Genomic DNA, 20,277 nt, shown 5'->3' on the forward strand with positions numbered 1-20,277 from the left:
TATTTTTGCAGCAAAGAAACTGGCTTGGCCCCTGGCTTTGCAGAAGGATTCTGCACAGAAGAGGGAAATTGCTAATGTATTTACCACTCATTTGCTTGCATCAAGAGGCCCATTCGACTTCAGCCTGCCAACTTCCTAATTAAGATGATCTGAATCTTAGGTGATCTATTATTCCAGATCTAAGATACTCCAATCGACAACAGACAAGCCGTTACACCATGTGCTTACATTGAAGTGATAAGACCACCGAGCAGAAAAGCATGTTTTACTTCTGTCCACCCCGGTGCGGGCAGGGTTCTTTGTCAGCCCTCCATAAATAATTCTTTCTTTTACCTACCTTTGGCACCATTTCATCTAATTTATTTTATTGTCTCCCACTCCTCTCGATAATATATATGTGTGCTCTTTTTGTAAGAGAAAGATAGCAGGGCCACCAGGAGTTCTTGCCATTGTAAGCAGGGTTAACAACATATACGCACATTTCTCATTCATTACCTTCATGCTATTTCCAAAGAGCCTATGTGAAGGAGTGTATTAACTACACAAGTTTCTGAGCCAGAAATGAAAAGAACATAGAGACAATGCTTTGTCTCACCAAAGATTCAGGATCAAGTTCCATTCCAGGATAGCAATAGCCAGCTGCTCCGTTACCCACAAGGCAGCATCCGCATCACAAAGCCCATACAATGCTTAGCGGGTAAGATCGCATAAAGGTACTCCCCAAATTGACTTCTTTATACCTTTTCCATTGAATAAAGTTCCACATCATTCCTTAGCAGAGATGCTGGATTGAGACTTAGGCTTTGTTAAACAAACAAGGAGTTGGTCAATATGATGCTTGCTGGCTCTCTAGACATGTAGGGAAAAGTGATCAGCTACATATCTGTAAGGTTATCAGTAACATACCCAAGTCCAGGGCCACGTATACCTCCTTTCTTGGTCCATCTCTAAAGCCAACATGTGCAGGGCTTCAGCAAACAGACTTAAGAATTGCCCTTCAACTTGCTGTCTGCTATTGTCGAACAGATAACATTGATGCCCTTCATAGCCTATTGTCCATTTACAAAGAGATGATGGCTTCAATCTGAGAAGCTCAAAGAAGGCAAATACAATAAGCACAATCTTAGGGCCCGGCAGCTGACCCTCTTTTCACTGAAAGCATGAAGATGCTGGTTGGGGCCCATGCCAGGCCACATTTCTAGTAGCTATACAATCTGTGAATTCACAATAAAATCTCAAATGTTCTTTGGCTGGAAATGATCTGTTTCTTTAAAAAGGACAAAGGACCCCCCAACTACCAGGACCCCAATTCTGCCTTGCAGACCTGGTTAGACCAGACGATGCACAGCGTTACAGATGGGAATTGGAAACGCAGGGAATCTAGGACAGATGAACCTCTCAGGACCAGGGGTGACAGTGGCGATACCAGGAGGGAAGGGGGAATTGATCACAGGGATCTACATATAACCTCCTCTCTGGGGGACGGGCAGCAGAGGGGTGGGTGAAGGGAGACGCCGGGCAGTGTAATATAAGATACAATAATAATTTATAAATTATCAAGGGTACATGGGGGAGAGGGGAGGAGGAAGGGAGGGGGAGGGGGAAAAAAGGAAAATGAGCTGATTCCGGGAACCCAAGAGGAAAGCGGATTTTGGGAATAATGAGGGCAACAAATGTATAGATGTGCTTTACACAATTGATCTATATGTTGTGATGAATTGTATGAGCCCCAATAAATTTATTTTAAAAAATAAATAAATAAAAAGGACAAAGGAACCACTGTTGCGTGCTCTCAGTAATGCAAAGTTGAATATGTCCTGTGAGGAAATCCCAGTGTTGGTACAAAGGTGTTTGTAAAGATGCCGTACTTTACAGGTGAAAGGTAAAGAAACAGAGGGTGATAACATCCTAAAGGAGGCAATGTGAACATTTTACAATGTTTTCTTGCTTTTAGATTGTTTGCCTTGAAGAAATTTTTCAAAAAAAAACCAGAATGCAACATTTGTTAGGTGTTAGATAGTCACTGTGTTTTGAAATCCCTCCAGCTGTGTACCATTGACAAATTTAACATGCTGAAAGCCCAGTTTAAGGTGCAAAACTTTCACACATTTTTCTTAAAACACATAATTACAAGTATATTTTCCATTCTTGAATGAGAGTGCGGGTGCTCTATTTCTAGAACTGGTAAATTCTGTTCCCTATTTCCATGCATAAAAGATCTCACAGCCCTGGGGAAACATTTTTTTAAAAATGAAATACAACAAATAAGGTATATTGCCGAGGCCTGGGGGAGACGTTTCCCGGAGTCTTTGAATTTCCTCCTATTCTACTTCTTTACAAGATTTCTAAGACCAAGTCCTTTTCCGCAGTCTCTCAAACAAGGTGAAAAAGAAAAATACCCCCTGGATATAGTCCTTAGATTTTCTATTATGCTTCTCAAGTTCCCAGTTGCTTCTGAAGCAACCCAAGATGAATTCTGGAGTTACTTTTTTATTATGTTTTAATTTTAGTTCCTCTTTGGGTCTGAGATGCCATGGACGAGGATAACCGCTGTGCTCGGAGACGGATTTCATGGCACAGTTGTACCTGACCTGTGCAAGGTCACAGCCCGGCAGGAAGGCGGAGCTGATAAGCCACCAAATGGATTCCAGCTCTCAGCTAAAGAACTTCAGAGCAACCCACTTCAGTCCATTCTATTTGCTGCAACCTGGCAAGGAAAAGCTCCATTTAGGCAGCATCTAATAGCCGTGCTCTGGTTTAGAGGACCGTACACAGGCTTAGACTGTGCCAATTAGCGACATAGGAGGAATTATTGCACAAATCACTCATCATTAATAACAATTTTCTGTCACATTGAGAGCCTTGTCACAGAATGTGGCAAGTCACATGACCATCTTCCATGACACAGTCCCGACTCCAGCCACCAGGTTTTTGCACATTAATTCTCTCTGCCCATTGCATTCATTTGGCAAATTCCTTTCCATCCCTCACTGAAAACATCACTTCCCCGTGAATCTTTCCTGGCTACTTACAGCCTTCTCGGTAATTCAAGCAATCTGTACCTCTCAGAGTATTTATCAGACTCTATGACAGCTGGAATGCTCCCCAGAAGTGACTATGGGGAGATCTTACTTCATGTACTCTGGACATGTGACCAGGAGGGACAGGTCCCTGAAGAAGGGCATCATGCTTGCTAAAGCAGAAGGGCAGTGAGATGGGTCGACACAATGGCTGCAACAATGTGCTCACACACACCAATGGTGAGGGGGACCCGGGACTGGGAAGTGTTGCATTGACAGGGTTACTATGAGACCGTATCAACTTGACAGGACCTCACGGTAACACAGGAAGTGGTATCTTGTTAGATCAGTTGCTTAAGATTAAAAAGAATAATAATATTGACCACTAGATTATGAAGGTTTGGATATTTATCCTTATCCAGGACATACTGGATTCCAGGTATTCTTCATACACATTAGATAAGTCAACTTGGTTTAACACCCACCATAAGGCTTCCAGGTGGATACTTTGCTCTGTCTGCTCCACAGACGAAAATCTCCAGGCACAGAAAGGTTAGCTCATTTTCCAAAGGGCACACACAGCTCGTAAGTGCCAGGCACGGAATTCAGGCACTTTTTAAGTCTGGGTCTTTTAAAAGTATCTCTTGTGTCTGCCCTAGAAACTGACCAGGTATTGGACATATGAGAGGCAGCCCAGGAACCTTTGGTAAATAAACAGAAAATGACCATTCTGACTTCTCACAGCGTTTTGCAAACTTAACTTTTCTAAATTTAATGTGGATGATATCATTTGTCCAGACAAAATCCAGTCCAGGCTGGAGGAGAGAGAACTAGTTGAGAGGCAGAAGTTGGTTTTTTTGTTTGTTTTTGTTTGCTGCCTCTTCCAGGTCAGGCTCACAGACACCCAGTGACACCCTCAGTCCCCTATTTCAGACACGGACAAAAGTCTCTCCCCGCAGCGGCCTTCAGAAGTGCTGCGCTGTGTTTGTGACGTGATGCAGAAATGCTCCCAAACAGAAATGCTATCACAAGGAGGGGAAACATGTTATTTTTTGTAAGCGGATGTAACTGAGACAGAAGACTTCACTTGCCGAGCGATTCTAGTAATTGTTTGGAAATGAAGCACTCGGGCCAACAATGACCCAGATTCATCCGACCGTCTCGAAATGTTTAAATTCCTATCTCGAGCCCCTTCAGTTCAAGGCTCTCTCTTTGACCTTTTAACTCACCTTTAACTCTTTTCTTTCTTTAATCAGTTTATTAGGGGCTCAGACAACGCTTATCACAATCCATACAGACATCAATTGTGTAAAGTACAGTTGTACATTCATTACCTCATCATTCTCAAAACATTTGCTCTCCACCTAAGGCCCTGGCATCAGCTCATTTTACCCCTTCTCTCCCCGCTCCCCCCTCCCTCATGAACCCTTGATAATTTATAAATTATTATTTTGTCATATCTTATACTGTCCGACATCTCCCTTCACCCACTTTTCTGTTGTCCGTCCCCCAGGGAGGAGGTTATATGTAGATCCTTATAATCAATTCCCTCTTTCCACCCCACCCTCCCTCTACCCTCCCGACACCCTTTAATTCTTACACCATATACTTATTCTTTATTTTTCTGATTGTAACAACAATGCCTAGCTCATTGTAGAGATTTGGGAGAGTTTAAGGTACTTAAACAAATACACTTGTATGTAATAGAGTTTCTTCTAATGTTTTAAAAAGTCTCTTGGAAATTATTCTTTTAGCGACGTGCTCTCATGAGGATGAGATGCAGCATAATTTAAACATATCCTGGTTTAGAGGTTTGGGTGGCTACCAAGTGTTCGCTCCAGTGCACCCAACATCCTCTCCTTCACCTTGCCTGAGGACGACCCCTGGTCCTGTAGGGAAAGGGCTGGCGCACTCACCAGAGGCATCTCTGGGAGTTTGCGGAAGTGCAGATTCTGCGCCCCAGGGGTTCCAATGTGCTTTCAGGTGTGGACTAGGAAGATGGCCCAGTTTTGACAAATGTTGACATTGCCTCTCGCTCCATAGTGCTTTTCTCGCCTCATCCCTCCCTTTCCCTTTGACCCCTGAGTCCAATTTTCCTCACTGCATGAACACCCCCTGCAACATGTGTTGACTCTAGAGTGCCAGGTTCCGTGTGGCCCTGTGAAAGGAGCTATTGGGCTTTGACATAACTCTTATTTTAATCTAGGAGATTGCATCATCTGTGCAGTTCCACTGTAGTGCACACCCCCTCCCTCGCTTTCCCAGGATCTATACCACAGCCGGAAACAGGTTTTTAATACTGCAGATCAGTAAGGTCATTTTCCTGTTGAATGCAAGTAACTACCTTTTGCCCACCAGACCTGCTTGCCTGCCTAGCTTCCCTATTTACCCTCTCCCCACTCTATATAACCAAACAGCCTTCACACAGAACATCACTTCCTCCAGGAAGCCCTACTTGATGACCCTGCCCTAACACATGTATTTCTCGAGCAAAACTTGCTCTCCTTCGTAGTACATCATGATCTAAAATGCATGATTATTAGGTGACAGTCTCTGTGGCCCCGCACCACAAACCTCATGAGATCAGCAATAAGATGAATTCTTCGTCTCTACTCCCTGGGGAGCACCAAGCAGAGGCAGGGCTGCAGGGGTTGATGGATGCGGACTCAGGCCCAGGGGCTCAGACCCAAATCCCAGCTCTGTTATTCAGCAGCTCTGTGCCCTTAGGCAAACTACCTAACCTCTCTAAACCTCAGTTTTACACGCAGGCTACCTCGTTTATTGGTTAGGAAGCACTGGTGGTGTGATGGCTTACCCATTTGGCTGCTAACCAAAAGGTCAGCAGTTCAAAACCACCAACCACTCTGTGGGAGAAAGACAAGGCTTTCCACTCCCATAAAGAGTCACAGTCTCAGGAACGCACAGCGGTAGGTCTGCCCTGTCCTATAGGGTCACTATGAGTCGGCATTGACTGGATGGCAGTGAGAGAGATAAGTTAGAATAACAGGCCTCTGGTGACATAGTGGGTTACGGGTTGGGGTGTTAACTTGCCAGGTCAGCAGTTCAAAACCACCAGCTGCTCTGTGGGGGAAAGATGAGGCTTTCTACTCCCATAAAGAATCACAATCTCAGGAACCCACAGGGATACGGACCCGGTAGGTCCTACAGGGTCACCGTGAGTCGCCATGGACTTGACGGCAGGCAGGTAGGTTTTCGAGGTTTGTTGTGACAATTAATGAATGAATGTACATACATGTGTCAAAACAGGATGCATCTAACTCGCCCATAGACAGGGAGCAGAATGCCAGTGCACATGGAGGTGGGCCATGGAAAATACCTGATACAGGACAAGATGTGAAAAGTCAGCACGGGTTCTATTTTTGTTAAGTTAATCAAGTCCTGTGGGCTTTTTAGTTGTATCTTTTTTCTCCTCATCCCCACAGCCAAAGCCTTGGCCCCCTCATCTTTTTTTTTTCTTCTTCTTTTTTCCCCTGCAGCCTGGTCTTTAAAATAGTTCCACTTATTCTCTGAAATCTGCTCAGTTCACCCTCCGGCTCATGTTATTAGTTCCAGCCCTGATCTTTTCATCACGTCACTTCCTAAAATCCGTGCTCATGTGCCAAGCCCCGCTCTTCTGCCTTCAAGTATTTCCTGAAATGTGACCTCCTCCACGGAACCTGCTTTAAGTGGAAATGAGCTCATCCTTCTAGCTCGTTTCCAAAAAAATAAGTGAAAGGTTGGTGCTTGAGGTTCCAAAGCAGTAAATCCTGTGAGCTCTTCTCAGGATGAATGTATGGGTCCCACCCTTATGGGGTTGGTTGGCTGGGTCCCTTGCTTGCCTGCCGTTAAGAAAGTGGGTCTAAGAGGGCCAAGTGGTTGCTTAACTTGCTCTGTAGATATTCAGGACAATGCCAACCCACATGTGTGCTGAAGAAATATGATTCGATGATGATTTAATGTCTTTGTCCATGCCAAGAACACAAACTACGAACTCTTACATGTGTTGACCCAGGTTACAATCCGTTTCTATGCTGAGCCTACTATGAGACTGGTTTTCTTCATTCGTTTTCACAGAAAAGAACCAGTACAAAGACACAGAGATGCTGACATACAACTGGGACATGAAAAAACAAGACTGAAAATATGACTTTCCACATATCCAGAGAGGCCTTTAGAATCATGGTGGTTTATATTAAAAGGTGCCTCATTTAAAGTTCCACTCCATATGCTTTATCAGTTATTTTGTAAATCTAGCATGGATAACCAAACCATGTCAATACTTATTTTTAACTACTTGTTGTATGCGGTGCATGCGCCATTACAGAGAACTTACACTCAGAGCAAAAAGATTTGTAGCAAAGCATATGACCTTCTTCCCACTACAATGACCATCCCCTAATTAGGCAATGCATCTGATAGTCATTAACAGGAATGAGATAATGAATCACTTTCTCTCTTCTTTGTTAATTTGCTGTAACCAAGCGGCTAATGGATGTCAGAGCTGAGTGATTGCACTGATTATAGTGATTTATAGTTGCAACAAAACAATTTAAAACCATTCTGATTATTCATGTTAAAGATGCTTTATGTTTTGTTTACTAAATGTTTTATGGCCTCCTTCCTCCCACCCCTAAAATACTGTCCCTCTCCTGCCTCCCCACTTTTCACGAAAAGACATCTTCCAGGAAAACCTGAAAGTTGTGAGCCTTTTTTCCCCTTACTATTTTAAACTAAATTGTTTCCTTGTGTGTGTGTGTGTGTGTGTGTGTGTGTGTGTGTGTGTGTGTGGTGTGCGCAGGCACACGCGAGCGCGCGCACACACGTAGATTTATATTTAAAGTTTCCCCAGTAGAAAGGAAAAGCCTTAGGGGTGGAAAGAAAACTTCAGTGGTGCCTAGTTCAAAAGACGACATAAATAAGAGGAAATAAGGCCAACTTCAAGCACTTACCTTGGGGCTCCCAGTTCCTTCCTCACCCTCCACAGACACATCGGTAGCCAGTATCTCGGCTTTGATGGTATCCAGAGCCCTGAGAATCCAGCTGTGCTGGCGTTTGATTTGTCTCTGCAGCTCCTTCCATTGACTCGCGATCATCTGCAGCATGTCCTGCAGTCCTTCTCCAAGAGGAGGGGAAACACAAGTTGTGGACCTTACTGCGTCTTCACATGGACTCATTGTTCGTTTCATTCAGTAAGTTAGGTGGACAATTCAAAGCAACGTGCGTGATTTTAAACTGCCCTCGCCATCTCCTGCCCTGGTAGCTTTCGTCACTGCGACCAGAGAATGGCGGTTCTTGGCATGACACTTTTATGCCGAGGTAACTCTGTGGATGCGTGTTTGGAAATCAACATGGCCTCAGCATGCTGACTGAGTGCACTGCATGTGGGACAAAACCCCGCACAAGCACACAAACGACTAACATGAGAGCGTCACAATCCAGAGGAAAGGGCCCTGTGAGCCTCTGTGTGGAGACTTCATAACAATCAGAAAGATGTATGGGGAGAGGTACAGCGAATTTGATGAGAAATACAGCAAATGGGCTAGAATTAAGAGAGAAGTCCCGAGCATTAGCACATCCGATTAATGCTGCTCTTCTGTTTAGCTGTGGTCAGCTCAAAGCAAGAGCCAAATTGTAATTCATCCCATCTTAAGGTCTTTTACTACCAGGATAAGTACAACCAAATGACAAAAGTATTTTTTATTTATAACCTGTTCCTCATAAATACATTAATGCTGGGGTAAGGATTGGTTTAAGGCCAAAGTCTGCTAATGCAATGACCAGCAAAGGACATGTAAAGGGTTCATGAGTGTGAGTTGGCAGGGAAATAATCAGATACCTCCTGGCAGCATGTCATATCTGTAATGATATCTATAAGCACCTTAACGCATACGCACGTATAATTATATGCCAATTCATTATCTTAATGTTACTTCCAGAGCACCTACATCTAAAGGCATGTCAACGTCAAGTTTTCAGGAATGTGATTTCAATCGAAACTCAGGCGAACAGCAAGCTCCAAATAAAATGAACAGACCATTTGGAGGCAGTATTTCATCTTATAAGCATCACAGCATTGTATGTAGTATATGAAACATTTATAAATCTTGAAGGTCAATCTGATAATGTAAATATTAATAATACATTAGGAAGTGAATATATGCAGTAATTTACAGCAATGCTTCTTCATTCTTAATAGTCTGGAGACATAAAGGCTTGCAATATTTCAGGAGGATTTACCTGCTTTGTGAGATGCAATAAGCTCAAGAAGTTGGAGTCCTTCCTCCTCCACAGCTTCCTTAAGAGCACAATGACTGTCCACATTCAGCTTAAAACTCTGCAGGGAAAGAAGTCAGTGTCAAATCTGGCAAGGTAGCGAAACAAACTAGCCACTCGCTACTTTTGATCAAGGACCACACAGCCCAGTTTAGCCAACAGACAACCTAATGTGCAATACTACAAGCTATTGATACTTGGGATCTAGGATCAAAATGTTTCCATTAGAGTAGCGGAATGCTTCTGTTTGGAAACGGCTGACAAATCTAAAAATCCATTAGGTTTTTATGAAAAGTCACATCCCAAAAGCTGCATGAAGAACAACCATGATCCACAAAATAGACTGCATTTCTACCCGCTCATAGGCGCGCTTTCCTTCAGCTTTTTAAAACGTTAGCAAGAGCACTATTTATGAAACCATAAAAATATTGGCAGCATAAAATATATTAGCCTTATGTGCATCCATTAAATCCATTAATGGAGCTGGGATGGGTTCAGCTCTGCTTCTCAGGTGTCGCGTGACTCCTAGACTGTGGACGTGGATGGAGAGGCTGGATCATGGAGTCCAGCACTTCTCAAGCCTTTGGTTTGCTAGAAGTCTATGCTCTACAACGTGACGCTGCTTTACGATGAGCACATCAAGAGCACGGGGGAGTCTTCATTCGTGGTAGGCCCAGCCTCCTGTCAGCGCTAAAATCTAATTAGTCTCCAGCTCCTTTACCTACTTCTCTTGCTCCATTCTGATGTCTTGCTACAAATGACTATCAGATTATAAACAAAAGGAAAGGGTTGCCAGTTTCATATTTATCACCAACTCACATCTCGTGGGAAGTGTTCCGTAAATGTTGATGGGATAATAGGAGAGATCTGGGACATGGGATCAATGGCGCCTTCAGAAGAGGCTCCCACTTAAATATGCAACAAAGGAAACACTTTGCAAATATTTTTCCATCCTTGGAATACTATAAGGCATTCCAACCACAAGAGATCTGGTGAGGATTAATCATAGTAAATCAAGTTGCTGAATCAGCAGTTAATCTTCCAGGTGAACATTTATTTCCTGACTTAACAATTGGAACCAGCATGGATTTGGAATACTGTGTACCAATTTTTATTTCCTCATGAGTCAAAACCAATCCTACTGACAGCGAGTTGATTCCAAATCTTAGCCATTCCTTAAGATTATAAAACATACAGCATATTTTGCTCCCACTAAGCAGTGATTGGCACATAACTGTATGCACTGCCTCGTACTTGATAGAAAGAGTATTTTATAGAATCTGGAGATGATATGGTCCTAGTTGGAATATAACTTGAATGAAGAACAGCCATAAAAATTGAAATCAGGTATTTACTTATTCATTCATTCATTTAGAAGCCATATATCGTACCTGTTCTATACAGTGAGCCAAGTAATAGGGATTTAGAGGTTGTAAAGCATGGCCTCGGGCATTAGAGGGCAACTGAATATTTTACTGAAGGAAGGACGAGAAGGCTGAGTCAACTGGGATGTCCAGGGCTGAGTGAGCAGTCTGAACTCCTCTTCCCAGCGAGAAAAGGGTCTTTGGTAAAGTGCAGACGGCAGAAGCAGAACGATCAAAAGGAAGCCAGAAATGAAGGAACAGAGGTGGACAGATGTGGCTTTGAAGTATTTAGTTAAGAATTTTGACTTAAAGAAAACCTGCTTCCAAAACGATGAATCATTTCATCGGATTACAAGCATAACTACTGTAATGTTTCCACCAAATGACAAAAAGAGACAATTTTAGAATTTTTTCTAGGTTTGGTCATCATTTTTTATTTACCCTCTTTCAGCTATAGGTGTTTAACTGAATAAAAATAAGACAATGTATGAGAATCTTAATGCTTCTCAATCAGCTGAACAATATAATATCTATTAAAATGGAATGCTTAGGATGTTATAGCCAAAACGTGGTGTGGCAGTTACACAGCTTCATGTCAACTTGATAAAACAAGGAAGGGGTGGAGTCTAGCCTGTCTATCAGGTCACAGTCTGGTGGTCCTTCCTTGTGGGAGTGGTCTTCTCATAGAGATGCTGAGAACTCTCCGTGCTATACGTCCTGTTGACCAGACACATGGAGCCACACTGATGGCAGCCAGCGCCCTAGAGAAGCATCCACTGCCATTGGGTCCACCGGACTTTCCACCCACCAGCCTGTTATCTTCCGGCACTCGGCATCATTGCATGTGCTGCATGAGTTGAAGAGGACTTCATGGGGTAATATCCAACTTATGGGCTAATATCAAACTTATGGGTTTGATCTGGACTGGGCTAGGATGTTTTATCGATGCACTCTTACTTCTTGATATGAAGCTCTCTCTTACACACATATGAGTGTCTCTGGATTTGTTTCTCTAGTCAACCCGGACTAACACACGTGATTGCAATTACGTGTTGTCACTGTGGTAGAAATCCTTACCTTGAAGTACTAGCATGTAAAATGAGACATGTGCTCCAAGGAGAAAGAGAAATCTCTGAGATCAGCTGAGTGGATCAGAAATTAGGAAGAAAGCTAGTCTCAAAATTTCCTCAAAACTGCTCTTTGATTCCCTGCCTACTTAAAACAGACTTGTGTTGAACGGTTGGTATTCAGGAGCTTCCAAGAAGGTGCATTAGGCTTGTATCCAGAGCAGGCAAACCGCAGACTATGCGGAGGGTTGGATGATTTAACTTAATTGAAGCCAAGAGTATAGAATAGATGCAGCTGGATCTGAAGCTGCCTTGAGATGATGTGGAAGTATTTGATTAGGAAATTGGAAAAGATGAGGTATTCATTATTAGCAAAGGGATAAGCTGATGAGCTGGATGCTACAGAAAAGAACCATTTAGCTTAACTGTTACCCAAATGGTACAATATTGCTTGATTTTCAGGTGCACCCATTAACCATTAATAACATCAACTCAGGGGCTTATCATGGGTCTCTGAGAAGGTGGCCACGCAGGCAAAAGAACAAAATTGTCCATGAAACTCCTAACTGCTAAAAGATTCTCTCATCAGCTCTCCTGTCACTCCCTTAAACTTCTCCTAGGGAAGGAAGCTTAAAAGGGGAGAGTTTTCTGTCTTTTTTTCTTGAACTTGATATGTGGGCACGTTTTCCATCCTTGCACTACTGTTCCCCAGCAATGCCCTATGGTATACAGTCTCTCTGCAGCATCCTGAGCACTGTGACACAGGGCAGGACATTCTCTGGAGATTAAATTTATGGTGCACATTGGCAGGGGCGGGGCCATGTTCCGATGTCACTGATTATGCGAGGTTCCATGAGCATGAGTAATCAGTCTATGGGAACACCAGGCCTATTCTAGTGTCTTTAAAGCAGCAGGCAATGACCAACTGGAAGCAAGTAATTAAGGACATGGAAAGTATGGTGACTGAAACCAAACAGTGGATTATCAGAAAGATGATGCATCACAGGCTCACCAGTAAGCATGCCCATTGCTGTAGCTACACTCTCATCTTCTTGTGCAGCACTTCTTGGCAGGATCCAACTTCAGGTCCCCCCTGACCACTTTGGCCGTGGTCGCACAGGATAAAGAATGTCAAACAAAGCAGCTAACCCTGTTCCCCCGACATTTCTAAATAGCCCAGTTTGGTGGGCGAATGGCCACCTGTGCATGAAATGAAACAAGGGGATTGCATGCCTTGAATTATTACCATGAATTACATGCTATGAATTATTGTTCATGTGGGATTATAGCACTAGCTAGGGATACTTTGGTACAGGCAGTTGTGGGAAAGATCATAATCACATTCACAAGCTTAAATATCCAAAGTGTCTGTCTCTGCAGCCTATCACCAGTAAACACTTTCAATCGGCCCCACAGAATGCTGGTAGTATCTGCCAGGGCACCTGAGTTCTGCAAGCCTTGCCGTGCTGGTGAATGGCCAAAGCAGCTGAACGTTATCAAGGTTTCTCCTGACCTAATTTCAAGCAAAAATCCATACAATAAATATTTACTGGCAGTCTGTCCCTGGCATAGATAGATAGAAAAGGTGACCATACACAATGCGGCTCCTCCATCCGGCAGTTTACGCTCTACTGGGTAAAAGTAGAAAGAACATCAGTAACCTTACACGACGCAGCATAGAATCAACGTGTAATTAGGGGCAGAGCCCTGGTGGCCCAGTGGCCAAGACGCAGCTACCAACCGCAAAAGCTCAGCCCTTGGAATCTTCCACTCAACCCGCAGGAGAAAGATGTGACAGCCTTAGAAACCTCAGGGGGCAGGCCTACGATGTCCCAAAGGGTTGCTATGAGTTAGTTTGGGCTTTTTGGTTAATAGAGAATGGTGAGGTCAAGCTGAACGATGTACTGTCCAAATAGATTCTGTATTATTCTTTAAGTAGAGCATTCTGCTGGCCAAGCAGTGCAAAGCTGTGGGCTACATTCCATGGGGTGTGGTAAGTGCCAGAGAAGTGACGTGGGCCCCGTGCTGAGACCAGCTTTTGGCAGAAGCAGGCCTGGAGCAAGGATCCGCTTGAACATGTGCCTAGACTCCCCTTCACTGCAGCATGCACAAGAGCACCAGGGGCACACCAGGGTGTCTGGACACAGGCCGGAGCTGTGGCTGCATAAAACTTAATCTTGAAAACCGTGAAAGAGTAACCGATAGAGATGGATGTTCTAGAAAGATCTTTCTGGGTGTGTGTGGAGTTGATCTGAAGAGGACAGATTGGAGACGAGGAGACCATGTAAGGAGACTGTTAACAGTAATACAGGCCAGATGTTTCTGCTTGCTCAGATTTTTTTTAAATTAAAAAAAAGGTAGACTTCTTTTAAATGAATCAAAGGAGGGAAAGAATTGGAGAAAATCTCTGTCTTTTTAAGTTTTTCTCTGTGCGTGAGAACAGCTTGTGCCAGAATTCAGCTCTTTGGCTGCTCGGATGATAAATACCAGAGGTTATTAGTCAGGAGTCTCCAAATGTGATAGACATATTGAACTGATGAACTTTCACTCCCACTGTCGTTTTAAAGAGATGGTAAATATGCTGATGAGTCAGGCATTTGATGACACCCTTTCTTCACGCAAAAAGATTTTTACTGCCCTAAGAAAATGAAAACGTGCCTTTTTACCCGGGCAGGAGGAAGACTGTGTGCTCCGCCTGTGGGGCGGCATCGTGAAAAGTCACCTGCTCTGTGCCTCAACAAGATGGACTGGCCCAGCGCTGCACCAACCCAGGGGGGAGGCAGCCCAGGGCGAGCAGGGTTTCTGGCCTCTAGGAGCTGAACTGACTGGACAGCACCTCCCAGTAACCACGTGCCTCGGGCCATCTGCTGCCCAGGCTCTGCCCTGAGCTGTGTCCAGCCCCGTCCTCCGGTCCCAGAGGGGTCTCTGGGGAGAAGGACACCATGGTGTCTGAGCATATCCTGGCAGCCTCTCATCTCCTATCCCCAGTGCCACGTACTGGGTCACACCAGACACTAAATACAGTGAACCCAAACGAAAGCCACACTCATGGAGCCATCCAGGGAATGGTAAGATCTCTGTGAATAAACAGTGGTTTGCTTCAGACCCTCCTGAAAACATGGTAGAACATTATACAGCCATTAGGTGGAACACTACCAGAAGGAACACACATAGAATTTACCAGTCACACGAGACGCGAGGATGCACATGTGTATCTGTGATAACATCTATGAGACATTCTGTGAAATCATCTGTGATATGACTTGGATGCTGCGCAGACACCATATTAAAATCATGCGAGAGATCCATTGCCAGTCGGTCTTGCCTTCGCTGCTGCTGGGGCTGCTGGTGGAGGCAGGAGTCCTGGGTCCCCGCAGCAGAGGAGGTGGGGAGGGCGGGGCAGCCGTCTAGGAGAGGAAGCCAGCACGAGGGGGCAGGGCACCAGAGAGGGCTTGCCCACCTGAGCAGCAGGAGCAGGCCAGGGCTCGCTGCTGGCCCCCCTGGCTGCCTTCAGCACCACTCCCCAGAGGCCTCACCTGCCGGTTTCCCACCAGGGCCCAGGGCTACACATGCCTGGGTTTGAGAGATGTGAAACCATTGGAGGAAACCATAAACAAAAGGAGAGCTGCTTTTGCTTTAAAAACAAACAAACAAATAAACTGTGGGAAGACAGATGCAGATGTGGTCCAGAGGTTCCCTGAAAGTTAGAACGCATCCCTGTGTAGCTATGTGTAACAAAGCCCCAATGCATTAAACAAGGAGGGGTCTCCTCAAGCAGAACAGATTGTCCTCGAGCCCTTCCCAGTAGGACCTGCAGTGAACACGGAGCTTCATAAGCCTAGGAAAGGGTTCTTAAGTTCCTAAAGCATAAAATGTAAACAGCGCCTAACCACCAGGTTGCTGTGAGAATTATAGCTACAAAATGTACAGTCCACTTCTGTGGACTTTATTTGCTCTATTTTCTAAATGTCCACACGGGGCCTGTTGGCTGCGCAGGGGCAGGCCCCAGGCTCACGGTGAGCCCCATGAAGAATGCTGCCGGGTCCTGCATCATCCGAAGGATCACACTACTGTGCCCCACAGTTTTCATGGGCTAATTTTTGAAGCAGCTCTCCAAGGCCTTTCCCTTTCATTCAGGCTAGTCTGGAAGCACTGCTGAAACCTGGGCCACACATGGCAGTCTGCAAACCTACACTGACGGGCAGGGCGGGGCTGGGCTGCAGAAGAAGTACGTGGAATTAGATCCAAGTTTCCCACACGAGAACTGCCGTTGCTGAGCGACCCCTGAGCTTGTTCTACAGAGAGGACATTTTGAAACATTTTCGAATAAGCAATGGCACTAGTTGGTGAGGCTCTCTGAGATCCTCAAGGGCACATACCAGGGCTCCCCTGCTGCTGTGTCACCATGAAGCAGAGCTACCAACGGGGGCACGCACAACAGCAGTGTAGCTTTCTGGAGGGTGGAGAAGAGCCCCCTGGAATAAGACCTGGCCCTCCTGTTGCCTTGGGTATGTGACCACGGATAAGTCATTGAGCCCCTCTGGGGTTCTGCTTCCTTCTCTATAATCCAAGCATTTTTAAGACTTTGATTTTATCTTTTCCAAGCCAGGCAATTAAGGATGGGCAGGTTGGGAGAATATTTATTTTAAACCAGAGAAGTTTCAAAAGAGGAAGAATCCCAAAGGCCATCAAACTGTTCATCTGCCCTAAGGCAGCTCCTTCCCGCAACCATCCCAGGCAGATGTGTCTGCTCTATTTTTAGCCATATCCAGAGAAGTCTGCTAGCTGCTTGTCCCGATTCCACAACATTCTTTCTCTGGAATCTATGAGCTCTGTGAGCCGCCCTTTGCTTCAGACTCTTTGGCCAAGACATTTCTCCAGCATCGGGGTCAAAGTTCAGAAGCACGATGAGAGTGCACCAACAAAATCTACATATCCAATCAATCACTGAGCCCTGCCAATTGATTTCTCCATCCTCACCACTCCACGTTCACTGACGCTGCCTCTGTTCATGCCCCATCATCATCCCTCACTAAATAACTACACAGTCTCCAGTTTGGGCCCCACAAAACTACTTTCCTTCCTGATACAAAGGTTCAGGCCCTGTCTTTAGCTTGCAGCACACAGCTGAGAATGCGTGTGTTCTCTGCCTGCGTGTGTGCCTTCCCGGTGTGAATGCACAGGATGGACCTGTACAACAGGGGACTGCAATAGAGTATGTGTCAAGGCGGCTTTGGCGTGGTGTGGGGCAGAGTTCTGAGCCTGGGCTGCGGAGCTGGACAGCCTGGGTTCAGACCCTGGCTCCCCCACTGCCTGCTGTATCTCTCTGGGCACTCTACATCTACCTATTTCTTCATCTGTCAAAAATGGGGGTATGCTAGCACCTACTGCACACGGCTGTGGCGAAGGTGAAATAAGCCGATTCAAGGGGACCAGAGCCTGGCACGCGGTAAAATAGCTCAACAAGTGTTTCTATCACACAAAAGCATCTCTCTACAAAACTCTGGCAAAGATCCACTTTTCGTAGAATTCTCCCAAAGCTTTCCAAGTTGCAGGACAAAGCCCAAATCTCCAGCACGTCCTACACAGCACCAGGAGTTCCTGGCCAAGTCTGCTTCTTGGGCCTCACATCTGCCTTGAAATGTATCCTCCTGAAATGCCCACCCCCGCTCTTGCACCTCCAAGATTTCGCTCAATCTTCCTTAACTCCCCCGCCGAAGTCCTGTCCATCCTGCAGATGCATCTCAGGGGTCACCTTCTTCGATGAGCTTTCCCTCACCATTTGCTATCCTCATGTTTCCCCACTAGGAACTCTGGTGGCACAATGGGTTACATGTTGGGCAGCTACTCTCAAGTTCAGCAGTTCAAAACCACCAGTTTCTCCACTGGAGAAAGCTGAGGCTCTCTACTCCCCAAAAGACCTTGAGTCTCAGAAACCCACTGCCTGTCTTCTGGCCTTGGAACGGACTGGATGGCAGAGAGCTGGAGTGAGTGGGCTCCCCTCCTCTGGCATCTGCAATACTCCATGCGGAGCTCCAGTGTCCACTTGCTGTGCAATAGTTTTATTCTTACGGATATGACTGCTTTCGGCCATGAAATCCTTAAGAGTAGAACTGTATTTTCATTAAAAAACAAACAAACCCAAACCCTTGATCCTCTGTGCCTAGAAGAGTCCATGGTGAGTAGAACAAGCCTCACAAACATGCAGGAAATGGATGAATGGAGACTCATACCCAAAACCTTCCAAGTAACTTCCAAACTTCCTGTAGCATTTTGGGAGATATTGGTACAATTACTCTTCTCTTAGAAGTGGTTGATAAATGTCCCCGAATTTTTCTCAGTGAACACCATGTAAATGAGCTGTCATGTTCCTTCGTTTACAAAATTACTTGCCAATTACACCTAGATGATCCCAGCGTAATTGCCATGTAAACTGTACCCTGGCTGAGATAGCCCAAATCATCAATTTAACTTTACCCTCTCATCATCTGGTACTTACTAACTAATTAAATAAATGGTCAGCCACCACCACATGTGTACACGTATCTCCTCAGCAAAGTGAAGTGGGGCTAGGTTTGTCATTGATGGATCTGTTATGACAATCTGCGGTACACCTCCAGATGCTAAAAGAAATGAAAGACCTCAATATTCTTAGAAAAGCAGCATGATAAAAATGTTGTCTTAAAAGGTGTGTGTGTGGGGTGCGTAGTTCTAATGGCAAAATCCCTCATTCTTCCTGGAGACGTCTTCCGGAAACCTCAGATAATAAACATATCTTGAAGCACTTGAAGGTGAATTTAGCTCTTCCAACAAATCAGGATGCATTGCAAACAAAAAAGGAGCTCTTGTTTTGTGGGAGTGAAGTGCATCTCTACTGAGGTTGACATTCTTCTCTGACAGACGTGTTAACATCTTGTGCAAGAATTAGAGAGGGGCGAGAGACCTTGAATGCCGATGGCGGCTCTCAGTGCCTGCATGTGCCTTCCCTTCCCGCCTGACACAGATACTCCCGCTGACTTCTCTGCGTGGCTGCATGAGACTGAACGGAGGCCTGAGGAGAGGTCCTGTCTAAAGGGATTGTTTGCCTTCCAGAACGCACTACTCTGGAGCCTTGGTTGAAAAGGAGGCCAGTGCTGGCCTGAATCTCCCTCCACCCAGGGGCTGATGCGCAGCCGCCTCTCCAGATGTGGAGCCACCAGGGAGATGGACGGGTAGAAGGATGTTACTCATACACACATCTGCTGATAGCGGGTCTCAATGCAAACGCTGGGGCTTAAGAATCCGATGTGGATTTAGGATAATCCCCGAAGGACTCTACTTCCACTGAAAAAATTGCTTGGCGCCTGGGGCAGATCGTGCCGAACTCCCACACCTTCGTGTATTTTAGAAGGGAAACCAGGCTGCTTTACAAAATAAAATTAACTTAAATAAATCTAGCTATGTCAAGTCGTTAGCATCCTCTCTTATCCCAGGATCTTCAGATTTGGAAGAGGGGTGCTAACCTGTGGAAGTTCTTTGGATAACTTTTCTAATGTGGGTTGACATTTTTATTTTCTCTTTCTAATATGGGTTAAGATTTTTATTTGCTCTTTGTTTTCTGCCAAGGGGGATGAGTTATATCCTAATCACAGAGAAGAACATACTCCGCTTTTTCCTTCGACGGGTGTATTTCTTGTTGGCAGGCAGGCAGATTCAGGAGAAAGGGGGCTGTCTCCACCCAATGCCTCCGCTAAAGGAACACTAGCGGGCCATGCCACAATAAAGGGGTTTGAAAGAAATCGGGCACAGACTAGACACCTGTGGGGGCAATCCAAAGCTGGCATGTGCAGACCAAGCTCGCGTAGGCCAAGGTGAAGGTCAACCTGGGTCTGCCCACTAGACACCAGAAATCCAACAACATACATACGTCATACATGCAGCCAAACTCAGCCACTCAGAACGGCCAATCCCCTCAACCACGCCCGCCCAGGGGGGGCGGGGATGACAAGCAGAGAGGCTGGGGAGCAGGTGTCTCCTTGGAACTCCTAAGGCGGGCTCTGAGCATGTGCACGCACGTGTGCGCTCGGTCCAGCACTCCTCTTTGGGGTCCGAGGCCTCCCCTTTCCAGCCCTTTTCCACGTGTTTGTTTGTTTTCATGCTCCTCCCAACCCCGGCCCTTTTCCATCTCAAGCTCTCGCCCGGCCCATCATACGGCCTTGCCCAGGTGGCCCGTGCTCGCGAGAGACGGTGCTCCCCGAAACTTCCCGTTCTCAAGTAGAAGCTCCTTGGATTGACAAATGTGCTCTGCCGCACGAATGCTTCCCGCCTTGAGAAGCAAGAACTGAGGGAAAACCATGGCAGTCAGTCCTCAGGAGTCTCTGTCACAGGGCTCAATGTGGTTTGTCCAGGGTGGAGGAAACAGTGGGCCCTGCAGGTCTCTTGGTGATCGTTTGGTGGTCTACGCCATCAGGTCGAAGTTGCTGTCTCTGGTGGGCGTAAGGATGCTTTGACAAGTACTCCCTCAATGCAAGAATACTTTCTTCTAGTAAATTGGCATTCTATGATGCTCACCTT

At 45.5% G+C, this 20,277-nt stretch overlaps 1 protein-coding gene across 2 annotated transcripts in view; it reads right to left on the bottom strand.

The window, feature by feature from the left end:
- The window catches only part of AKAP6 (A-kinase anchoring protein 6), a 524,185-nt gene that overhangs the window by 240,162 nt on the left and 263,746 nt on the right, over positions 1–20,277 (bottom strand). For both annotated transcript variants that reach the window (XM_004698937.3, XM_045287776.1), the window contains exons 6-7: positions 9,258–9,354; positions 7,970–8,133 (exon numbers count right to left, since the gene is read on the bottom strand). In XM_004698937.3, the coding sequence (XP_004698994.1) occupies positions 7,970–8,133; positions 9,258–9,354 (261 nt within the window). The remainder of the gene's footprint in view (positions 1–7,969; positions 8,134–9,257; positions 9,355–20,277) is intronic.

The sequence above is a fragment of the Echinops telfairi genome, unplaced genomic scaffold, assembly GCF_000313985.2.
Source record: "Echinops telfairi isolate 266 unplaced genomic scaffold, ASM31398v2 ScPeMD7_18;HRSCAF=68, whole genome shotgun sequence".
Lineage (NCBI taxonomy): Eukaryota > Metazoa > Chordata > Mammalia > Afrosoricida > Tenrecidae > Echinops > Echinops telfairi.